The 18,555-nt window shown below is 44.0% G+C and overlaps 1 protein-coding gene across 1 annotated transcript; it reads right to left on the bottom strand.

Annotated features, from left to right (window-relative positions):
- Nucleotides 1-218: 218 nt before the first annotated feature.
- On the bottom strand, nucleotides 219-18,124 carry LOC132765487 (homeobox protein NANOG-like). The gene is given in 6 exon segments (XM_067464832.1): nucleotides 219-836; nucleotides 4,286-4,375; nucleotides 5,982-6,232; nucleotides 15,694-15,942; nucleotides 15,945-16,020; nucleotides 17,888-18,124. Coding segments are annotated over 6 exon segments (1,374 nt in total). The 3' UTR covers nucleotides 219-365.
- Between the last annotated feature and the right edge of the window lie 431 nt (nucleotides 18,125-18,555).

The raw sequence follows: 18,555 nt of genomic DNA, 5'->3' as shown, positions 1-18,555 counted from the left end.
CTGGGATTTCTGGGAGTTGTAGGCCAAAAACATCTGGGGACCAAGGTTGAGAACCACTGCTCTAGAACATGGCCATATAGCCCAAAAAAAACCTACAACAACCCAGTGATTCCGGCCATGAAAGCCTTCGACAATACTAGGATATCTGTTTGAAGATTTAAAAAATCCAGCTCAGACAGTGGCTGTGTACAGAGCTGCCATGTAAACAAGATCTTCCATTCAGATATGCCCTTTTCCATGTGAGAAAACTGACTGGTCAAGGAGGTGGGACTAGATGCTTGATCTGGTGTTGAAGAAAGCAGTAAGGGAGAAGGCAGAAACAGAACTACAACAGTAAAAAGTGACACCACATAAGGAGTAAATGCTTAAGATGGACAGTTGCTCTGCACTCCTTGAGTTTGCAATGGTAACTGGTAGATCTGGAAGCCAGAGGTGCTTGGAAATGATCCTCCTTCAGTGGCGGAGACATTTGGGAAAGGATAGCCATCTTCTGTCTTCACAGGAGCATATTCCATGTTTGCAGGGAGGCCATGAAAAAAGTTAATCTTTTGTTGACTGATGTAGCCCACTGCCTGCTGGCCATTGTAGCTGACTGCCTGTTGGTTGAAAGAGGCCCCAGTAGCTTTCCCAAAAAAGCTCCCGTCCTCACCACTCGCAATCTGATAAAAGTTCTGGGGGTTACCATAGATCTGGTGGTCGCTGGTGTAGTTTTGGTTATTGGCGTAGAGCTGGTTGCTTGCGAAGTTCTCATGCACGCCAGCCAAGGCATGGATGTTTCTTGATTCACCAACGCCATAACCTTGCTGATAATTAGGATTCATCTGCAGGAAACCATTCTGCTGGAAGAGAAATGTGTAAGTTAATGTTTCAACTCCAGCAGGGTAGAATCCTAGAGTTGGAAGAGACCTCATGGGCCATCCAGTCCAACCCCCTGCCAAGAAGCAGCAATATTGCATTCAAATCACCCCTGACAGATGGCCATCCAGCCTCTGTTTAAAAAGCTTCCAAAGAAGGAGCCTCCACCACACTCCAGGGCAGAGAGTTCCACTGCTGAACGGCTCTCACAGCAGTGGAACTCTCTGCCCCGGAGTGTGGTGGAGGCTCCTTCTTTGGAAGCTTTTTTAATGTTTAAACGCAGGCCATCATTGGGATAGTCTTGATAGCAAGGGTGGGAAACCACACATGTTGGGTGTGTGTGTGTGTGTTACCTGACAAATATACCTCACAAATGACATCTCATCCAACAAAGCAGTTTTCCTCTGCTGTCTCTCTCAAAAGAGAGAGAGGAAGCAGCAGGAGTAATTTCCTCCTGCCCTTTTGAGAAGGATTCCAGAAACAAAAAGGGGGCAAAATGGAATTATTGGGGCTTGTAATTTTATTTATTTATTTATTTATTTATTTATTTATTTATTTATTTATTTATTTATTTATGGCTTTTATATCCCATCCTATCTCAACCTCCGCAGAGGGACTCAGGACGGCTAAACAAATCGGCACCGATGGCCCACATCAAACATAAATAGACAATTTAACAATAATGTAATAAAACAGCAATATAAGCAGTATAAACAGTATAAAACCATATGAACATTATAAAAGCAATATAAAAACAGACAGCAAACAGTTAGCGGTCACAGATTTGAATCATTATCCAAAGGCAGTACATCAGTTCTATGTAAGAATGGAGGATTTTTGTTTACAGAATTAGAGGTGCTCTGCATGGTTTTTGGTTTTCAGGGGCAAAAACTGTTGCCCCTGAAAAACTACACAACAGGGGAAAATTTACATCAGTCAAGCCTGCAAAGTTATATATTTAAACCGGATCGGGGTATAGGATGGCAACCTGTGTTGGATGGGGTTACACTCCCCCTGAAGTCACAGGTCCGCAGTTTGGGAGTCCTCTTGGATTCATCACTTACGCTTGAGGCTCAGGCGTCGGCAGTGTCCGGGAGGGCTTTTGCACAACTAAGTCTTGTGCGCCAGCTGCAACCGTACCTCGCAAAGGCTGATTTGGACGGGGTGGTCCATGCATTAGTCACCTCCAGATTGGATTACTGTAATGTGCTCTACGTGGGGCTGCCCTTGAAAACGGCTCAGAAATTCCAACTGGTTCAACGGGCGGCAGCCAGGATGTTAACTGGCGCTCCTTAAAGAGAGAGGTCAACCCTCCTGTTTAAGGAGCTCCATTGGCTGCCGTTTACCTACCGAGCCCAATTCAAGGTGCAGGTGCTTACCTACAAAGCCCTAAACGGTTTGGGACCTGCCTACCTGCGTGACCGCATCTCCGTATATGAACCCACGCGCTCTCTCCGTTCATCCAGAGAGGCCCTGCTCGCGATCCCACCTGCATCGCAGTTTCGTTTGGTGGGGACGAGGGACAGGGCCTTCTCTGTGGTTGCCCCGCCCCCCAACTTTGGAACACCCTCCCCAAAGACATTAGACTAGCACCCATGTTGGTAGTCTTTAGGAAGAACTTGAAGACCTGGCTATTCTGATGTGCCTTTCCAGAATAGGATAAACACCAGCACTACGTCCCAGAAGCACTTTATTAGAGTTTAAGACTCTGCACATTGCACTTGCCCTGAATCACAACATATCACCTCTCACACCCAACACTTTTTTAACCTGTACCCTTCATTGGCCCGGCCCTGGTTTTATTGCGTAATAGTGTAACGTTTTATTTTTGTTATTGCTTATGTTTTTAATTTGCTTTGCATTGTATTGTTATTGTCTGTTGTTGTTGTGTTGAGGCCTTGGCCTTTGTAAGCCGCATCGAGTCCTTCGGGAGATGCTAGCGGGGTACAAATAAAGTTTAATAAATGATAATAATAATAATAATAATAATAATAATAATAATAATATATTTAACAGTGTGTGGAGGTTCAGAGGTTACAAAACTACAGTCCAAGGCCACAAAAAGCATTAATTATCCACATTTTGCCCACCTTATTGCAACACTACATTAGAGTGTGCAGGTGGCTGTGTTGATCTAATACAATCTCTACCAGTTTTGTAAAATCCCTTCACCCAAAATACTTTAAATTACAACAGGGATCGTGCTTTAAGTGAGAGGTGGGGAAAATATTTCGTCTGCTGGAAAGAAAACTCAAGACAGTAATGGGAGCCCAAGGAGATGGAGCTCATATTCCCTGCTAACCAAATAGTCACATTCAATACTGGGTTTTAACTTTGCTTTTGACAGTGTTTCTTAATGCCTAAGTGCATATGTTCCTATTCTGGCATTCGTACATTTTTTGTTGGCTCCACTATTGCATGGTTTAATACATGGAACAAATGGATGATGAGACTGGATCTTGATTTTAACAAGACACTAATGAGATGTTTTATTGATTTATATTGACTGTTATTATGCTACTGTTTTAACTGTTTTGTTTTTGAGCACTCAATTTTGCTATTGTTAACTGCTGAGTTGCCCCAGAGCTGAGAAGAGCGGTATACAAATATAGTAAATAAAAATAAATAAATAAATTCACAATCTCAGTTGCTACAACTCTGTAGGAATGGCCTTGGTCCTTGGTCCAAGGCAGAGACATCTCCAGCTCATCCCCTGTTTGGGTATCAGCCAGCACATCAACGACTTAAATCCAGACATAGTTTTCTAAGATCTACAGAGACACTCGCTGGAATGCCTCAGCAAGCAAGAGTCCAAAAGTGGCAGGCTCAAACCCAGAACCTCAACCAATGGCTGATACCAAAGGAGAGACTCCCCCCTGGGCACACAGAGGACTGGGCGACTTGGAAGGCGCTGAACAGACTGTGCTCTGGCACCACGAGATGCAGAGTCAACCTCAAGAAATGGGACTACAAAGTGGAATCCTCGACATGTGAGTGCAGAGAGGAGCAAACCACAGACCACCTGCTGCAATGTCGAGGATTCCACTTTGTAGCCCCATTTCTGAAGGTTGGCTCTGCACGACTTAAATGACTTAAATCCATTGTGGATGGAGGCTGAGAGCAACATGGCCTAAGGCTACATACAATATCCATGGCAGGATAGCCCTCTTCTGTGATATGCAAATCAGTGACTTATCTTTCAGCTTTGCCTGGAATCTTGTCTGCCTTTTTAGAATGATAAAATGCACGTTTGTTTTGTTTGGGGCATAATTATAGAGACACAAGACTAGCAAAATGTCCTAACTTTTTTATTATTCCCAGTTCCTAGAAGAGGGATTCCTAAACTCCAATCCAGTCCTTTTCAAGTGTCTTCTCAGTCATTTAGAAGATCTGAGAACATCTGCTCCCTCATAAGATTAGTTCCCATTACCTGAGGTGGGCACATCCCTTTTCTCATCCACAGACTTTCCTTCTGGGTTCGTTTAAACTTCATCCGTTGATTCTGAAACCACGTTTTTATCTGGAACACCATAATAAAACCACTCAATCAGATTGTTATATAAAGAAGCCATACAAAAGTAAGCCAGGAAATAAAGCCCGGCTGCTCATTGGAGGGAAGGATACTAGAGACAAAGTTGAAGTACTTTGGCCACATCATGAGGAGACAGCAAAGCCTAGAGAAGACAATTATGCTGGGGAAAGTGGAAGGCAAAAGGAAGAGGGGCCGACCAAGGGCAAGATGGATGGATGGCATCCTTGAAGTGACTGGACTGACCTTGAAGGAGCTGGGGGTGGTGACGGCCGACAGGGAGCTCTGGTGTGGGCTGGTCCATGAGGTCACGAAGAGTCGGAGACGACTGAACGAATGAACAACAACAAAGGGAAATGTACAGTTGAGTTTGGTGGATTTTATTATTTGTGGCTTCCATTAGAATGTTCTCAAAGAATCTCTAATCCCCCCAGTGTGACTCTATAGCCACTCTTCTCTGGACATTGATCAGACTCATGCTGGATGGACTAGAGATCCTAGTGAGAACCCTTTTCTATGGTCAGTTTCCAGTGGAGATTGACAATAAGATTTGTTTTGGAAATTCCCAGAGAGGTGTTTTCTCAGGTAAAAAATAGCATTTTTTATTTGCAGTTTTTCACTCTGATAGGGCATCCTGGGCCTCTAACCCCAGTGAAAGTGGATGGCTTTTCTATGGCATGTGTTCTGTATCTCAAAAACTAGAGCTGATAGGGGAGAACTGGTGCCAATTTCGGCATCATCAGGTCAAATACACCCAGAAATAATCCTAACATTTGAGGCACCAAAATGTGTGTCGTAAAGGTTGTCCCCTGACATTAAGTCCAGTTGTGTCCAACTCTGGTGTGTGGTGCTCATCTCCATTTCTAGGCTGAAGAGCCAGCATTGTCCATAGACACCTCCAAGGTCATGTGGCCGGCATGACTGCATGGAGTTCTGTTACCTTCCCTATTGACCTACACTCATTTGCATGTTTTCAAACTGCTAGGTTGGCAGAAGCTAGGGCTGACAGAGGAAGCTCACGCCGCTCCCCAGAATCGAACCTGCGACCTTTCAGTCAACAAGCTCAGCAGCTCAGCACTTTAACCGACTGCCCCACAGGGGGCTCCTTTTGTGTGTTAGCCAGTGTAATAAACACAATAATAATAATAATAATAACAACAGTGCCGGCAGGACTGAAGACCAACAGGTCGCAGGTTCAAATCCGGGGAGAGTCGGATGAGCTCCCTCTATCAGCTCCAGCTCCTCATGCGGGGACATGAGAGAAGCCTCCCACAAGGATGATAAAAACATCAAATCATCCGAGCGTCCCCTGGGCAACGTCCTTGCAGACGACCAATTCTCTCACACCAGAAGCAACTTGCGGTTTCTCAGGTTGCTCCTGACATGACAAAAAAAAATGAATCATAGACTGCAGTATTACCTTTTTTCTCCAGGTAATATTTACTACAATTCCAACTGTCCTAACTAGCATTAGTCAACACAAGTGGAGGGCGCCAGATCAGAGGAGACTAATAATTCTAGTAATGGTGACCTTAAATGATTTGTCCTGCCATCATCTTGTCCCTACACCTTGCGGCTATCCTGCCAAGAGCCTTACCTGCTTGTAGGTGAGTTCCAAGGCAGAGGCCAATTCTCGGATCTGTTGCGGACTGAGGTATTTCTGGTTCTGGAATCTGTGGTGGAGGATCTGGAGCTGCTTTTGAGTGAATGCTGCCCGGGTCTTTTTCCCTTTTTCTCCCTTGAGCTTCCGAGATGTTGACTGCGGGGAAGGGGGCCCATTGGGACTGGTGGCTGAGTCTGGAGTGTAGAGAGTATGGATGCCAGAACTGTAGGAATGTGGAGAATCATCTAGGGATCAAGCAGAGACGGCAACTTAAGAAGGATGCATATCGCATGACAGGAAGATCAAGACTTGCTCCTGTGCTTTTTCAAATGTTTAACCACAAAATAAAAAATGCAGAATTGGTTTTATTGTATTTATTGCTGAACCCTTATATAGGTAGTCCCTAAGCTACAAACATCTGACTTACAAGCAAACTCATAGATAAGAACAGGGTTGAGTTGAGACAACAGGAAGTGAGAGACATCTACCCCTCGGAAGGGAAATTAACTCATTTTATTTATTTATTTATTTATTTATTTATTATTCAAACTTATATGCCGCCACTCCCTTGGGGCTCGGAGCGGCTTACAAGAATGGCTAAAATCTAACACAATTGAAAAACAATTTAAAACAATTTAAAAACAGCAATATCAAAAATCAAAGGCCTGTCGAAACAGGTATGTCTTACAAGCCCTGCGGAAAGCTGATAAGTCCCGCAAGGCACAGACTTCAGGTGGCAGAGTATTCTAGAGTGATGGTGCCACTGCTGTAAAGGCTCTGCGTCTGGTTGCTGTTAGATGCAAGATCTTGACACTGGGAATTTCCAATAGATCTTGGTCCTCAGAACGGAGGGATCTCTGGGGTTGGTAGGGGGTGAGGCGGTCCCTCAGGTACATCGGCCCCAGACCATGCAAGGCCTTAAAGGTGAGTGCCATCACTTTGAAAGTGATCCGGTGCTCAATTGGTAACCAATGCAGCTGTAGTAAGATTGGTGTTATGTGGCATCTCATCGGAATTCCCCCAAGAAGCCGAGCAGCTGCGTTTTGTACCAACTTGAGCTTCCGGATCACCGACAGAGGAAGGCCAATGTAGAGGGCGTTACAGTAGTCCAGTCTTGAGATGACTGTAGCCATGGAAGTGTTATCATAGAATCATAGAATCATAGAATCAAAGAGTTGGAAGAGACCTCATGGGCCATCCAGTCCAACCCTCTGCCAAGAAGCAGGAATATTGCATTCAAATCACCCCTGACAGATGGCCATCCAGTCTCTGCTTAAAAGCTTCCAAAGAAGGAGCCTCCACCACACTCCGGGGCAGAGAGTTCCACTGCTGAACAGCTCTCACAGTCAGGAAGTTCTTCCTAATGTTCAGATGGAATCTCCTCTCTTGTAATTTGAAGCCATTGTTCCGCGTCCTAGTCTCCAAGGAAGCAGAAAACAAGCTTGCTCCCTCCTCCCTGTGGCTTCCTCTCACATATTTATACATGGTTATCATATCTCCTCTCAGCCTTCTCTTCTTCAGGCTAAACATGCCCAGTTCCCTAAGCCGCTCCTCATAGGGCTTGTTCTCCAGACCCTTGATCATTTTAGTCGCCCTCCTCTGGACACATTCCAGCTTGTCAATATCTCTCTTGAATTGTGGTGCCCAGAATTGGACACAATATTCCAGGTGTGGTCTAACCAAAGCAGAATAGAGGGGTAGCATTACTTCCTTAGATCTAGACACTATGCTCCTATTGATGCAGGCCAAAATCCCATTGGCTTTTTTTGCCGCCACATCACATTGTTGGCTCATGTTTAACTTGTTGTCCACGAGGACTCCAAGATCTTTTTCACACGTACTGCTCTCGAGCCAGGCGTCCCCCATTCTGTATCTTTGCATTTCATTTTTTCTGCCAAAGTGGAGTATCTTGCATTTGTCACTGTTGAACTTCATTTTGTTAGTTTTGGCCCATCTCTCTAATCTGTCAAGATCGTTTTGAATCCTGCTCCTGTCCTCTGGACTATTGGCTATCCCTCCCAATTTGGTGTCGTCTGCAAACATGATGATCATGCCTTCTAGCCCTTCATCTAAGTCATTAATAAAGATGTTGAACAGGACCGGGCCCAGGACGGAACCCTGCGGCACTCCACTCGTCACTTCTTTCCAGGATGAAGAGGAAGCATTAGTGAGCACTCTCTGTGTTCGTCCACTTAACCAATTACAGATCCACCTCACCGTAGTTTTGCCTAGCCCACATTGGACTAGTTTCCTTGCCAGAAGGTCATGGGGGACCTTGTCGAAGGCCTTACTGAAGTCCAGGTACGCTACATCCACGGCATTCCCCACATCTACCCAGCTTGTAGCTCTATGGGAGAAAGGTGTCACCGCCATATTTTTCCAAAATCCAGTTATCACATGGACAGAAAGTGAAGTGAAATCTTCTGAACAGGGGTACAGACAGAGAAACAGACATCACAGGGGCGTGTTAACCCTTCCCTATGCTATCCAAAGCTACAAGATGTATATATTTGGCTGACGTTACTCTTTAAAATGTGTACCTGTTACAAAATTTGGAATATATATTTTAAGTATATAAAAAGGAAAGAAATTAAGAGAATAAAAAACCCAATGTTGAGAAATGTGCTAGGAATTTGGAATAGGTACAAGGAAATATTATCAGAAAGTTCAACACTAACACCAATAATAATGGATAGAAAATTGATAGAAAATTCCCAAAAAAATTAAAAAAAACATATTAGATAAAAATTAAGAGAGAAGAATATAGATAAAATTGGAGATTGGATAAAAGCAAACATGAGGAAAGAAACTATATCGAGAGAATCTAGAGATATTAAACTCTCATGGTTCCATTGATTACAATTAAAGCAATGGTTCAAGAATTGGATAAAAAATAATGGGGAAGGAGGCGAACTTACGCAAGTTGAATAAATGATACAAAAAGAAAGAGCGACAGGAGGATACCACAAGCTGCAAGGAATAACCAGCAAATTGTATAAGATAATAATTGATATTAAGGGGGAAAAATTAAGGATGCAACATTAAGAGAGATATGGGAGGAAGACCTAGGAATTAGAATAAAAGAAGCGGATTGGGTACAATTATGGGATCAAAGATATTTAAAGAATCTATCGATACGTGTTAAAGAAAATTATTATAAATTGGTTTGGAAATGGTACTTAACACCAGTAAAGATTGCAAATATTAATAGGAATGCCACAAAAAATTGTTGGAGAGGTTGCCAGGAGGCGAGTACATATATACATATGTGGTGGCAAATGTAAATATGTAAATGAATTTTGGGGGAAGGTATTTGGAGAAATAGAAGCTATAATGGATATGAAGATAGGGAAAAGTGCAAGCATTGCACTGTTGTCACTATATAATGTTAAGAAATTGAAAAAAAACCCCAGAAAGATGCAATAGATAACATGTTAATTGCAGCAAGATTACTGATAGCGAAGAATTGGAAAGGTAAAATAAATATATCAATTGAAGAATGGTATATAGAACTATGGAAAATAGCAATAAACGATAAATTGACATGTAGGTTAAGAGTCAGGAAAGGGGTATGGAAGGCAAACGACTTTGATGAAGTTTGGGGAAAATTTATTGAGAATGGCTTAAAAGAAGTAGATGGGAAATTACCTCCACAAGAAGAATCATAGAATCATAGAATCAAAGAGTTGGAAGGGACCTCATGGGCCATCCAGTCCAACCCCCTGCCAAGAAGCAGGAATATTGCATTCAAATCACCCCTGACAGATGGCCATCCAGCCCCTGTTTAAAAGCTTCCAAAGAGGGAGCCTCCACCAGCAGAGAGTTCCACTGCTGAACGGCTCTCACAGTCAGGAAGTTCTTCCTCATGTTCAGATGGAATCTCCTCTCTTGTAGTTTGAAGCCATTGTTCCGCGTCCTAGTCTCCAAGGAAGCAGAAAACAAGCTTGCTTCCAAAATGGTATTTTGGAAAGAGAATGTAAACTGAAGTGGCTCGGAAAGGGGGGGGAGGCGCGCGTGGGCACAGAGGTGAAAAAAAAAGTATACAAGATATACATACACTTATAGCTGATGTAATCAATTGAGGATGGAATATAAGAGTATTGAAGGTATTGATGTATTGACGTATTCTAATTATATATATATATATATATATATATATATATATATATGTACCTGTTACAACTTACATACAAACTTACAGAACCTTTCTTGCTCGCAACTTAGGGACTGCCTATATTGGTGAAACATGCATGTTTCTAGTTTGTACATCATTCAAAAGAGCAAGATATCAAATTCTCACCACTTTGTAAACTGAAAACAGCTTCTTTAATATTCAGACAATATAGTGATTGGAAATCAACCAAGGGCAAGATGGATCCTTGAAGTGACTGGCTTGACCTTGAAGGAGCTGGGGGTGGCCATGGCTGACAGGGAGCTCTGGCGTGGGCTGGTCCATGAGGTCACGAAGAGTTGGAAGCGACTGAACGAATGAACAACAAATAGTGATTATTCAATAAGACAGCCTCAAGAAAAATTACCATTATCCTGGTGAGATAGACTATGAACTCCATACGATTATGGTGCTATGATTTATTGTTTACTTTTGTTTATGAGATTTATTTTAACTGTTGTATTGATTCTTTTCTTATTGCTTTTACTGCTGATGTACTTTGGGCTCGGCCTCATGTAAGCTGCACCGAGTCCCTTGGGGAGATGGTAGCGGGGTATACATAAAGTTTTATTATTATTATTTTTATTATTATTATTATTATTATTATTATTATTCCACTTTGTAACTTTACCATGGCAATACTCCATGGAATCTTGGGATGTGTGGTTTAGGGAGCTTTACAGGTTGTGCCTCCTTTATCCAGAATCCTGAAATCCAAAGCAATTCAAAATGATAGATAGTAACCCCTTTGACTTCTGATGGTTCATAGTATGAAAACTTTTACTTAAAAAAGTTGTATAAAATTAAGTTTAGATGGGTCCTCTCTCCAAGGGCTCTTCCACACAGGTCCTATATTTCAGGATCTGTTCCCAGGTTTTCTGCTTTAAACTGGTTTACATGAGTCCCCACTGCCAGATAATCTGGGCTAAACAGAAAGCCTGGGTTCAGATACTGGGATAGAGGGCCTCCAAGATGTCTAATTCCAAAATCAGAGCATATAAATCAAAAATCCAAAATAACCAAAACGATTGGGAATAGTAGTATTTGGGATAAGTGCTTCTCAAGTGGCATTTCGAATTCTTAAGCTAGAAAGCTGTCGTGTCTTTCAAATTGTGCTCCTCCAGATATTTTGAATTTCAGCTTCCAGAAATCCCAGCCTGTTTACCAACTGTTAGGAATTGTGGGATCTGAAATCCAAAATATCTGGAGAGGCACAGTTTAAGATGTTTTGGCCTTCAACTCCCAAAAATCCCAGCCACTTCACTGTTAGGATTTCGGGGAATTGACGGCCAAAACATCCGAGGACCCACAGGTTGAGAACCACTGATCTAGTGCTTCACCAAAGGCCAAATTTGGGAATTCTGCAGAATCCAGCCTTGGTAATTGGAATAATGGCACAGTATACATCTACACTGTAGAGTTAATGCAGTTTGGCACAACTTTAACTACCCTAGCTCTATGCTATGGAATCCTGGGAGTTGTAGTTTGCTGAGGCGCCAATACTCTTTGGCAGAGAAGGCTAAACACCTTCTGTCATGGAGCCAAGACAGCTAAAGTGGTGTCAAGCTGTGTTAATCCAATAGTATAGCTGTGCTCTTTGTAAAAACAACATCTGAGGATGGCAGGAAAAACGAAATGCAAAGATACAGAATGGGGGACAATGCCTGGCTCGAGAGCAGTACGTGTGAAAAAGATCTTGGAGTCCTCATGGACAACAAGTTAAACAAAGCCAATGGGATTTTGGCCTGTATCAATAGGAGCATAGTGTCTAGATCTAGGGAAGTAATGCTACCCCTCTATTCTGCTTTGGTTAGACCACACCTGGAATATTGTGTCCAATTCTGGGCACCACAATTCAAGAGAGATATTGACAAGCTGGAATGTGTCCAGAGGAGAGCGACTAAAATGATAAAAGGTCTGGAGAACAAGCCCTATGAGGAGCGGCTTAATGAGCTGGGCGTGTTTAGCCCGAAGAAGAGAAGGCTGAGAGGGGATATGATAGCCATGTATAAATATGTGAGAGGAAGCCACAGGGAGGAGGGAGCAAGCTTGTTTTCTGCTTCCCTGGAGACTAGGACACGGAACAATGGCTTCAAACTACAAGAGAGGAGATTCCATCTGAACATGAGGAAGAACTTCCTGACTGTGAGAGCCGTTCAGCAGTGGAACTCTCTGCCCCGGAGTGTGGTGGAGGCTCCTTCTTTGGAAGCTTTTAAACAGAGGCTGGATGGCCATCTGTCAGGGGTGATTTGAATGCAATATTCCTGCTTCTTGGCAGGGGGTTGGACTGGATGGCCCATGAGGTCTCTTCCAACTCTTTGATTCTATGATTCTATCTCCATTTGTCGAAGTCTTTCATGGCTGGAATCACAGGGTTTTTCGGGCTATATGGCCAAGGTCTAGAGGCATTATCTCCTGACGTTTCACCTGCATCTATGGCAAGCATCCTCAGAGGTAGAGAGTAGTGAGGACCTCACTACCTCTGAGGATGCTTGCCATAGATGCAGGTGAAACGTCAGGAGAGAATGCCTCTAGACCATGGCCATATAGCCCGAAAAAACCTACAACAACCCAACATCTCCCATGATTCCACAGCACTGAGCCTGGCAGCTCAAGGGATCAAACTGTATAGAGTCTACTGTGTAGAGCAGTTTTTTCCCCAATCTTTGGTCCTCCAGGTGTTTTGGACTTCAGCTCCCACAATTCTTAACAGCTGGTAAATTGTCTGGGATTTCTGGAAATTGGAGTCCAAAACACCAGGAGGACCAAAGGTTGGGAACCACTGGTGTAGAGGTACCTATAGTTAACCTATTTTTTAATAACACTATCAACTATATTTATTTATATCCGTTCAGCAGTGGAACTCTCTGCCCCGGAGTGTGGTGGAGGCTCCTTCTTTTGAAGCTTTTAAACAGAGGCTGGATGGCCATCTGTCAGGGGTGATTTGAATGCAATATTCCTGCTTCTTGGCAGGGGGTTGGACTGGATGGCCCATGAGGTCTCTTCCAACTCTTTGATTCTATGATTCTATGATTCTTTTCTCTCTTAATTGAGACACAAAGCAGCTTGCAGCGTTAAAAGACAATACAGTTTTTGACCCATAGGATACAAGTTTAAAATGCCTGGAATTAAACAGAAAAGCCAAGTAAAACAATTGGGTACTGTTCCATTAAACAAAGGTAAAGACTTTGAAATGGTGGCAATTAAAGGTGCTTCAAATGTGGGGAAATGGCTGCTGTAATATTCTTTTAAATATTGTTTTTTAAAAATATCAAGCATTTTTGAAAACATGCAGTATATTTAAATATTTAAATGACATGCAAAACGTTAATAAAAGATTGAATAATATTTAAATGTTTTCAGGCTGTGGGTGGAATTTTGGGGGGAAGGATTGTTTGAAAATGCCTTTTAATTGTATATTCTACTTTAATAGGACCAGACGTATGTTGTATGTTGTGTTTGCACTGTCTGTTTTTGATAAGGCCAACTGGCTAATCAATAAAAATTGTTGTTGTTGTTTTAATCATATTTATTGCATTTTTAACCGAACACACACACATACACAATACTATTAAATTGTGTGTGTGTTTTTTAAAAATTGTATCTGCTTTGTTTTAAATGGATTCAGGTGTGTGGCTCTGAGCCGACTTGAGTCCCCTGAGGGAGAAAGGTAGGGTATAAAGACAGTAAATAACAACAACACTATGTAACAATTCGGGGGACGGGGACCTTTTCCTGGTTTGAAAGTGTTATTTCCTGGCGGGGATGAGGAGCAGGGCCTTCTCAGTGGTGGCCCCCCGCCTGTGGAACTCACTCCCCGGGGAGATTAGATCGGCGACTTCCCTTCTAGCGTTTAGGAAAAAACTGAAGACCTGGGTGTGGGACCAAGCCTTTGGTCAATCTGACAACTAACTTAAGGATCTGACGATAGACAAGGACAAATGTAATGGAATGGATATATGGACTCTGAACCCTGAACATGAGATTTTTTTTATTATTTTATTATGTATTGATGTTTTAATTTAACTGTTGAATTGTTGTATTTTGTATTGCTTGTCAAGTTATTTGGGCATCTAATTGTGCCTTCCCTGTAAGCCGCCCTGAGTCCCCCCCCCCCCCCCCTTCCAGGGTGAGAAGGGCGGGGTATAAGTAAGTGAAATAAATAAAATAAATAAATAAATTGTGCAGGCCTAACTTTGAAAGTAGTTATCTTCCAGAAACTGTGCTGTTGTAGGTTTTTTCAGGCTATATGGCCATGGTCTAGAGGCATTCTCTCCTGATGTTTCGCCTGCATCTATGGCAAGCATCCTCAGAGGTAGGGAGGCACCTCACTACCTCTGAGGATGCTTGCCATAGATGCAGGCGAAACGTCAGGAGAGAATGCCTCTAGACCATGGCCATATTGCCCGAAAAAAACCTATAACAACACAGGGATTCCGGCCATGAAAGCCTTCGATAATATATCTTCCAGAAACTTTGCTTTTGTGGCTGCCGCAAACCATGTTGAATTGGTTGAGACATTCATTGAAAAACGATAGCAAAATGTGCTGCACAATATCCCGCAAAAACAAAAGTTTTGGCAGTTTGATAAAAAATTTCCCATGTTTTTAATGACAGAACTAATTCGGGAATGACATGTATAACCCAGGAACAAAAAACGCATTTCATAGTGTAACAATAATAAAGAAAATCCAATATGAGTTGGTTAAATTGTCCCTATAAATAGAGAACTTTCACCGACTTTGCTGATCCCTTTAAATCAAGGGTACACAAACTAAGGCCCGGAGGGCAGATACGGCCCTCCAAGGTCATTTACCCGGCCCTCGCTCAGGGTCAATCTAACTCTGAAACGACTTGAAAACACACAACAACAACAACAACAACCCTATCTCATCAGCCAAAAGCAGGCCCACACTTCCCACTGAAATTCTAATAAGTTTATATTTGTTAAAATTGTTCTTCATTTTAATTATTGTATTGTTTTAAAGTTTTTTTTGCACTACAAATAAGATATGTGCAGTGTGCATAGGTATTCATTCATGTTTTTTCAAATTATAATCTGGCCCTCCAACAGTTTGAGGGACTGTGACCTGGCCCTCTGTTTAAAAAGTTTGAGAACCCCTGCTTTAAACCCTTCCAGAGCAGCCAACTGTTCGAGCCTCCAACTCCCAGAATTCCTGGCCATTGAACAGAGTGGCAAAGGCTTCTGGGAGTTGGAGGCCTGGCGATGCAGGCTGGAGATGCCTGTCTCCAGGACTTAAAGCCGTCGGGCCTCCAACTCCCAGAATTCCAGGCCATTGAACAGAGTGACAAGGGCTTCTGGGAGTTGGAGGCCAGACGCTACAGACTGGAGATGCCTAGCTCCAGGGCTTAAAGCCGTCGGGGGCCTCCAACTCCCAGAATTCCTGGTCATTGAGCAGAGTGGCGAGGGCTTCTGGGAGTTGGAGGCGAGAAGATGCAGGTTGGGGGTGCCTGTCTCGAGGGTTTGGATCCGGCGTCCTTTTGGACGCTGGGGCTGGGAAAGAGGCTTCGTACCTGGCTGGCTGCGGGGCTCCTTCTCGTCCTCCTCCTCACCGCCGCCTCGTCCTCCTCCTTCCAGAGACTCCCGAGCGGGGAAGCCCTCGGGGCAATGGGCCGCCGCGTCTCTCTGCCCCGAAGGGTAGACGTAGTAGTCGTCGAAGCCCATCCCTGACGCCGAGGAGGGCCTCGAGGGGCCCTTTATGCCCGAGCCGATCTCCAGGGGGTGGGGCTCGTCGGAGGGCGCCTCCCGAGGAGACCCGGGCCTGGAGGCAGGGCGGGGCAAGGGCGGGGGCCTTCACAGAGGGAGCCCCTCCACTCCTCGATGCCCACTGGGATGCCTGCCTACAGGCCAGGTGGGAAAGAGGGAAGGACACTCAGGATTGCAGGAGTCTTCAGTCACACGAACTGAGCAACATTGGCGCCTTCTTAACACACCTGACTTAACACACTTTTGTATTGCAATGGTATCCACGGTAGTCCATGTTCTGGTTACATCCGTATAGACTACTGCCACACACTCTGTGTGGGGCTGCCTTTGAAGACTGTTCAGGCGGCAGCCAGGTTATTTATTTGTCGTGCCAGAGCATTACATTTCTAACAGAACAAAGCAAACAAACAAACAGACAGATACGAAACTTGTGAGCTTGGTAGTTGGTTAAATGTCCTTTGACCAGTATTTCGCCACTTGGAGTGCTTCCAGTGTTGCTGCAAGAAGGTCCTCCATTGTGCAGGTTGCATTGCAACAGGTAGTCAGTGATTTGCTCTTCTCCACACTCGCATGTCGAGGATTCCACTTTGTAGCCCCATTTCTGAAGGTTGGCTAGGCATCTCAGGGTGGCAGAGCGCAGTCTGTTCAGCGCCTTCCAAGTTGCCCAGTCCTCTGTGTGCCCAGGGGGGAGTCTCTCCTTTGGTATCAGCCATTGGTTGAGGTTCTGGGTTTGAGCCTGCCACTTTTGGACTCTCGCTTGCTGAGGTGTTCCAACGAGTGTCTCTGTAGATCTTAGAAAACTATTTCTTGATTTAAGTCATTGACGTGCTGGCTGATACCCAAACGGGATGAGCTGGAGATGTCTCTGCCTTGGACCAAGGACCAAGGCCATTCCTACAGAGTTGTAGCAACTGAGATTATGAATTTATTTTAGGAAACTGTTTCTTGATTTAAGTCGTTGACGTGCTGGCTGATACCCAAACAAGGGATGAGCTGGAGATGTCTCTGCTTTGGTCCTTTCACTATTGGCTGCAATTTCTCGGCGGATGTCAGGTGGTGCTAAGCAGTGTAATTTCTCCAGTGGTGTAGGGCGCAGACACCCTGTGATAATGCGGCATGTCTCATTAAGAGCCACATCCACTGTTTTAGTGTGGTGAGATGTGTTCCACACTGGGCATGCATACTCAGCAGCAGAATAGCACAACGCAAGGGCAGATGTCTTCACTGTGTCTGGTTGTGATCCCCAGGTTGTGCCAGTCAGCTTTCGTATGATATTGTTTCTAGCACCCACTTTTTGTTTGATGTTCAGGCAGTGCTTCTTGTAGGTCAGAGCACGGTCCAGAGTGACTCCCAGGTATTTGGGTGTGTTGCAATGCTCCAGTGGGATTCCTTCCCAGGTAATCCTCAGAGCTTGGGATGCTTGGCTGTTCTTAAGGTGAAAGGCACATGTCTGTGTTTTAGATGGATTAGGGATCAGTTGGTTTTCCCTGTAATAGGCAGTGAGAGCACCTAGAGCTTCAGAAAGCTTCTGTTCAACCATCTCAAAGCTCCCTGCTTGAGCGGTAATGGCACGATCATCAGCATAGATGAAACTCTCTGTCCCTTCTGGCAGTGGCTGGTCATTTGTGTAGATGTTGAACATGGATGGAGCGAGCACGCTCCCCTGAGGCAGGCCGTTCTTCTGTTTCCGCCATCTGCTTCTCTGGCTCTGGAACTCAACAAAAAAGCTCCTGTTTTGTAGCAGGTTTCCTATGAGGCGGGTGAAGTGATATTATACATTTTTCTCAGGAGGAGGCGGTGGCTCACAGTATCATAAGCCGCTGACAGGTCTATGAAGACAGCTCCTGTGATCTGCTGCTTTTCAAAGCCATCTTGTATGTGTTGAGTCAGGTTCAGCCCTTGTGATGTGCAGCTTTTGCCTTTTCTGAAGCCAGCTTGCTGTGAAATCAGGCATGGGTCTGTTTTTTCCATAGTTCTATGCAGAATAAGTCTCTCTAGAACTTTGTAGAAGTGGCACAACAGGGAGATTGGCCTGTAGCTTTTTGGATCATTACGGTCTTTGCCTGGCTTCAAGATGGCAATGACTCTTGCTTTCCTCCAGATTTTGGGAATCTGACAGGATGCAGTGCAGTTGTTCATCAGCTCCAGGAGCCAGCGCTTTGCTTTTGGGCCAAAGTTCTTGATTTGTTCCATCCGTAGATCATCCAGGCCATCTGCTTTGCCATTCTTACAGGCCATTCTTACAGGCCATTCTTACTGGGATGCCTGCCTACAGGCCAGGTGGGAAAGAGGAAAGAACGCTCAGGGTTGCAGGAGTCTTCAGTCACACGAGCTGAGCAATATTGGCGCCTTATTAACCCACCTGGCAACACACTTTTTTATTGCAACGGTATCCATCTAGTTATACATAGAAATCAACACACTTTACAGTGGGGGAAAAAAGTATTTAGTCCGATACCAATTGTACAAGTTCTCCCACTTAAAAAGACGAGAGAGGCCTGTAATTGACATCATAGGTAGACCTCAACTATGAGAGACAACATGAGAAAACACATCCAGAAAATCACATTGCCTGATTTTTAACTCCAAAACTCTGTCTGTCTGACTCCGGAACCCCAGAGGAAGTTTGACATGTTCATATTATTATTATTATTACTATTAACACAACA

Source organism: Anolis sagrei, chromosome 2, assembly GCF_037176765.1.
Source record: "Anolis sagrei isolate rAnoSag1 chromosome 2, rAnoSag1.mat, whole genome shotgun sequence".
Classification (NCBI taxonomy): domain Eukaryota; kingdom Metazoa; phylum Chordata; class Lepidosauria; order Squamata; family Dactyloidae; genus Anolis; species Anolis sagrei.
The sequence above is the reverse complement of the archived record's forward strand: the minus strand, read 5'-3'. Positions and strand labels throughout refer to the sequence as shown.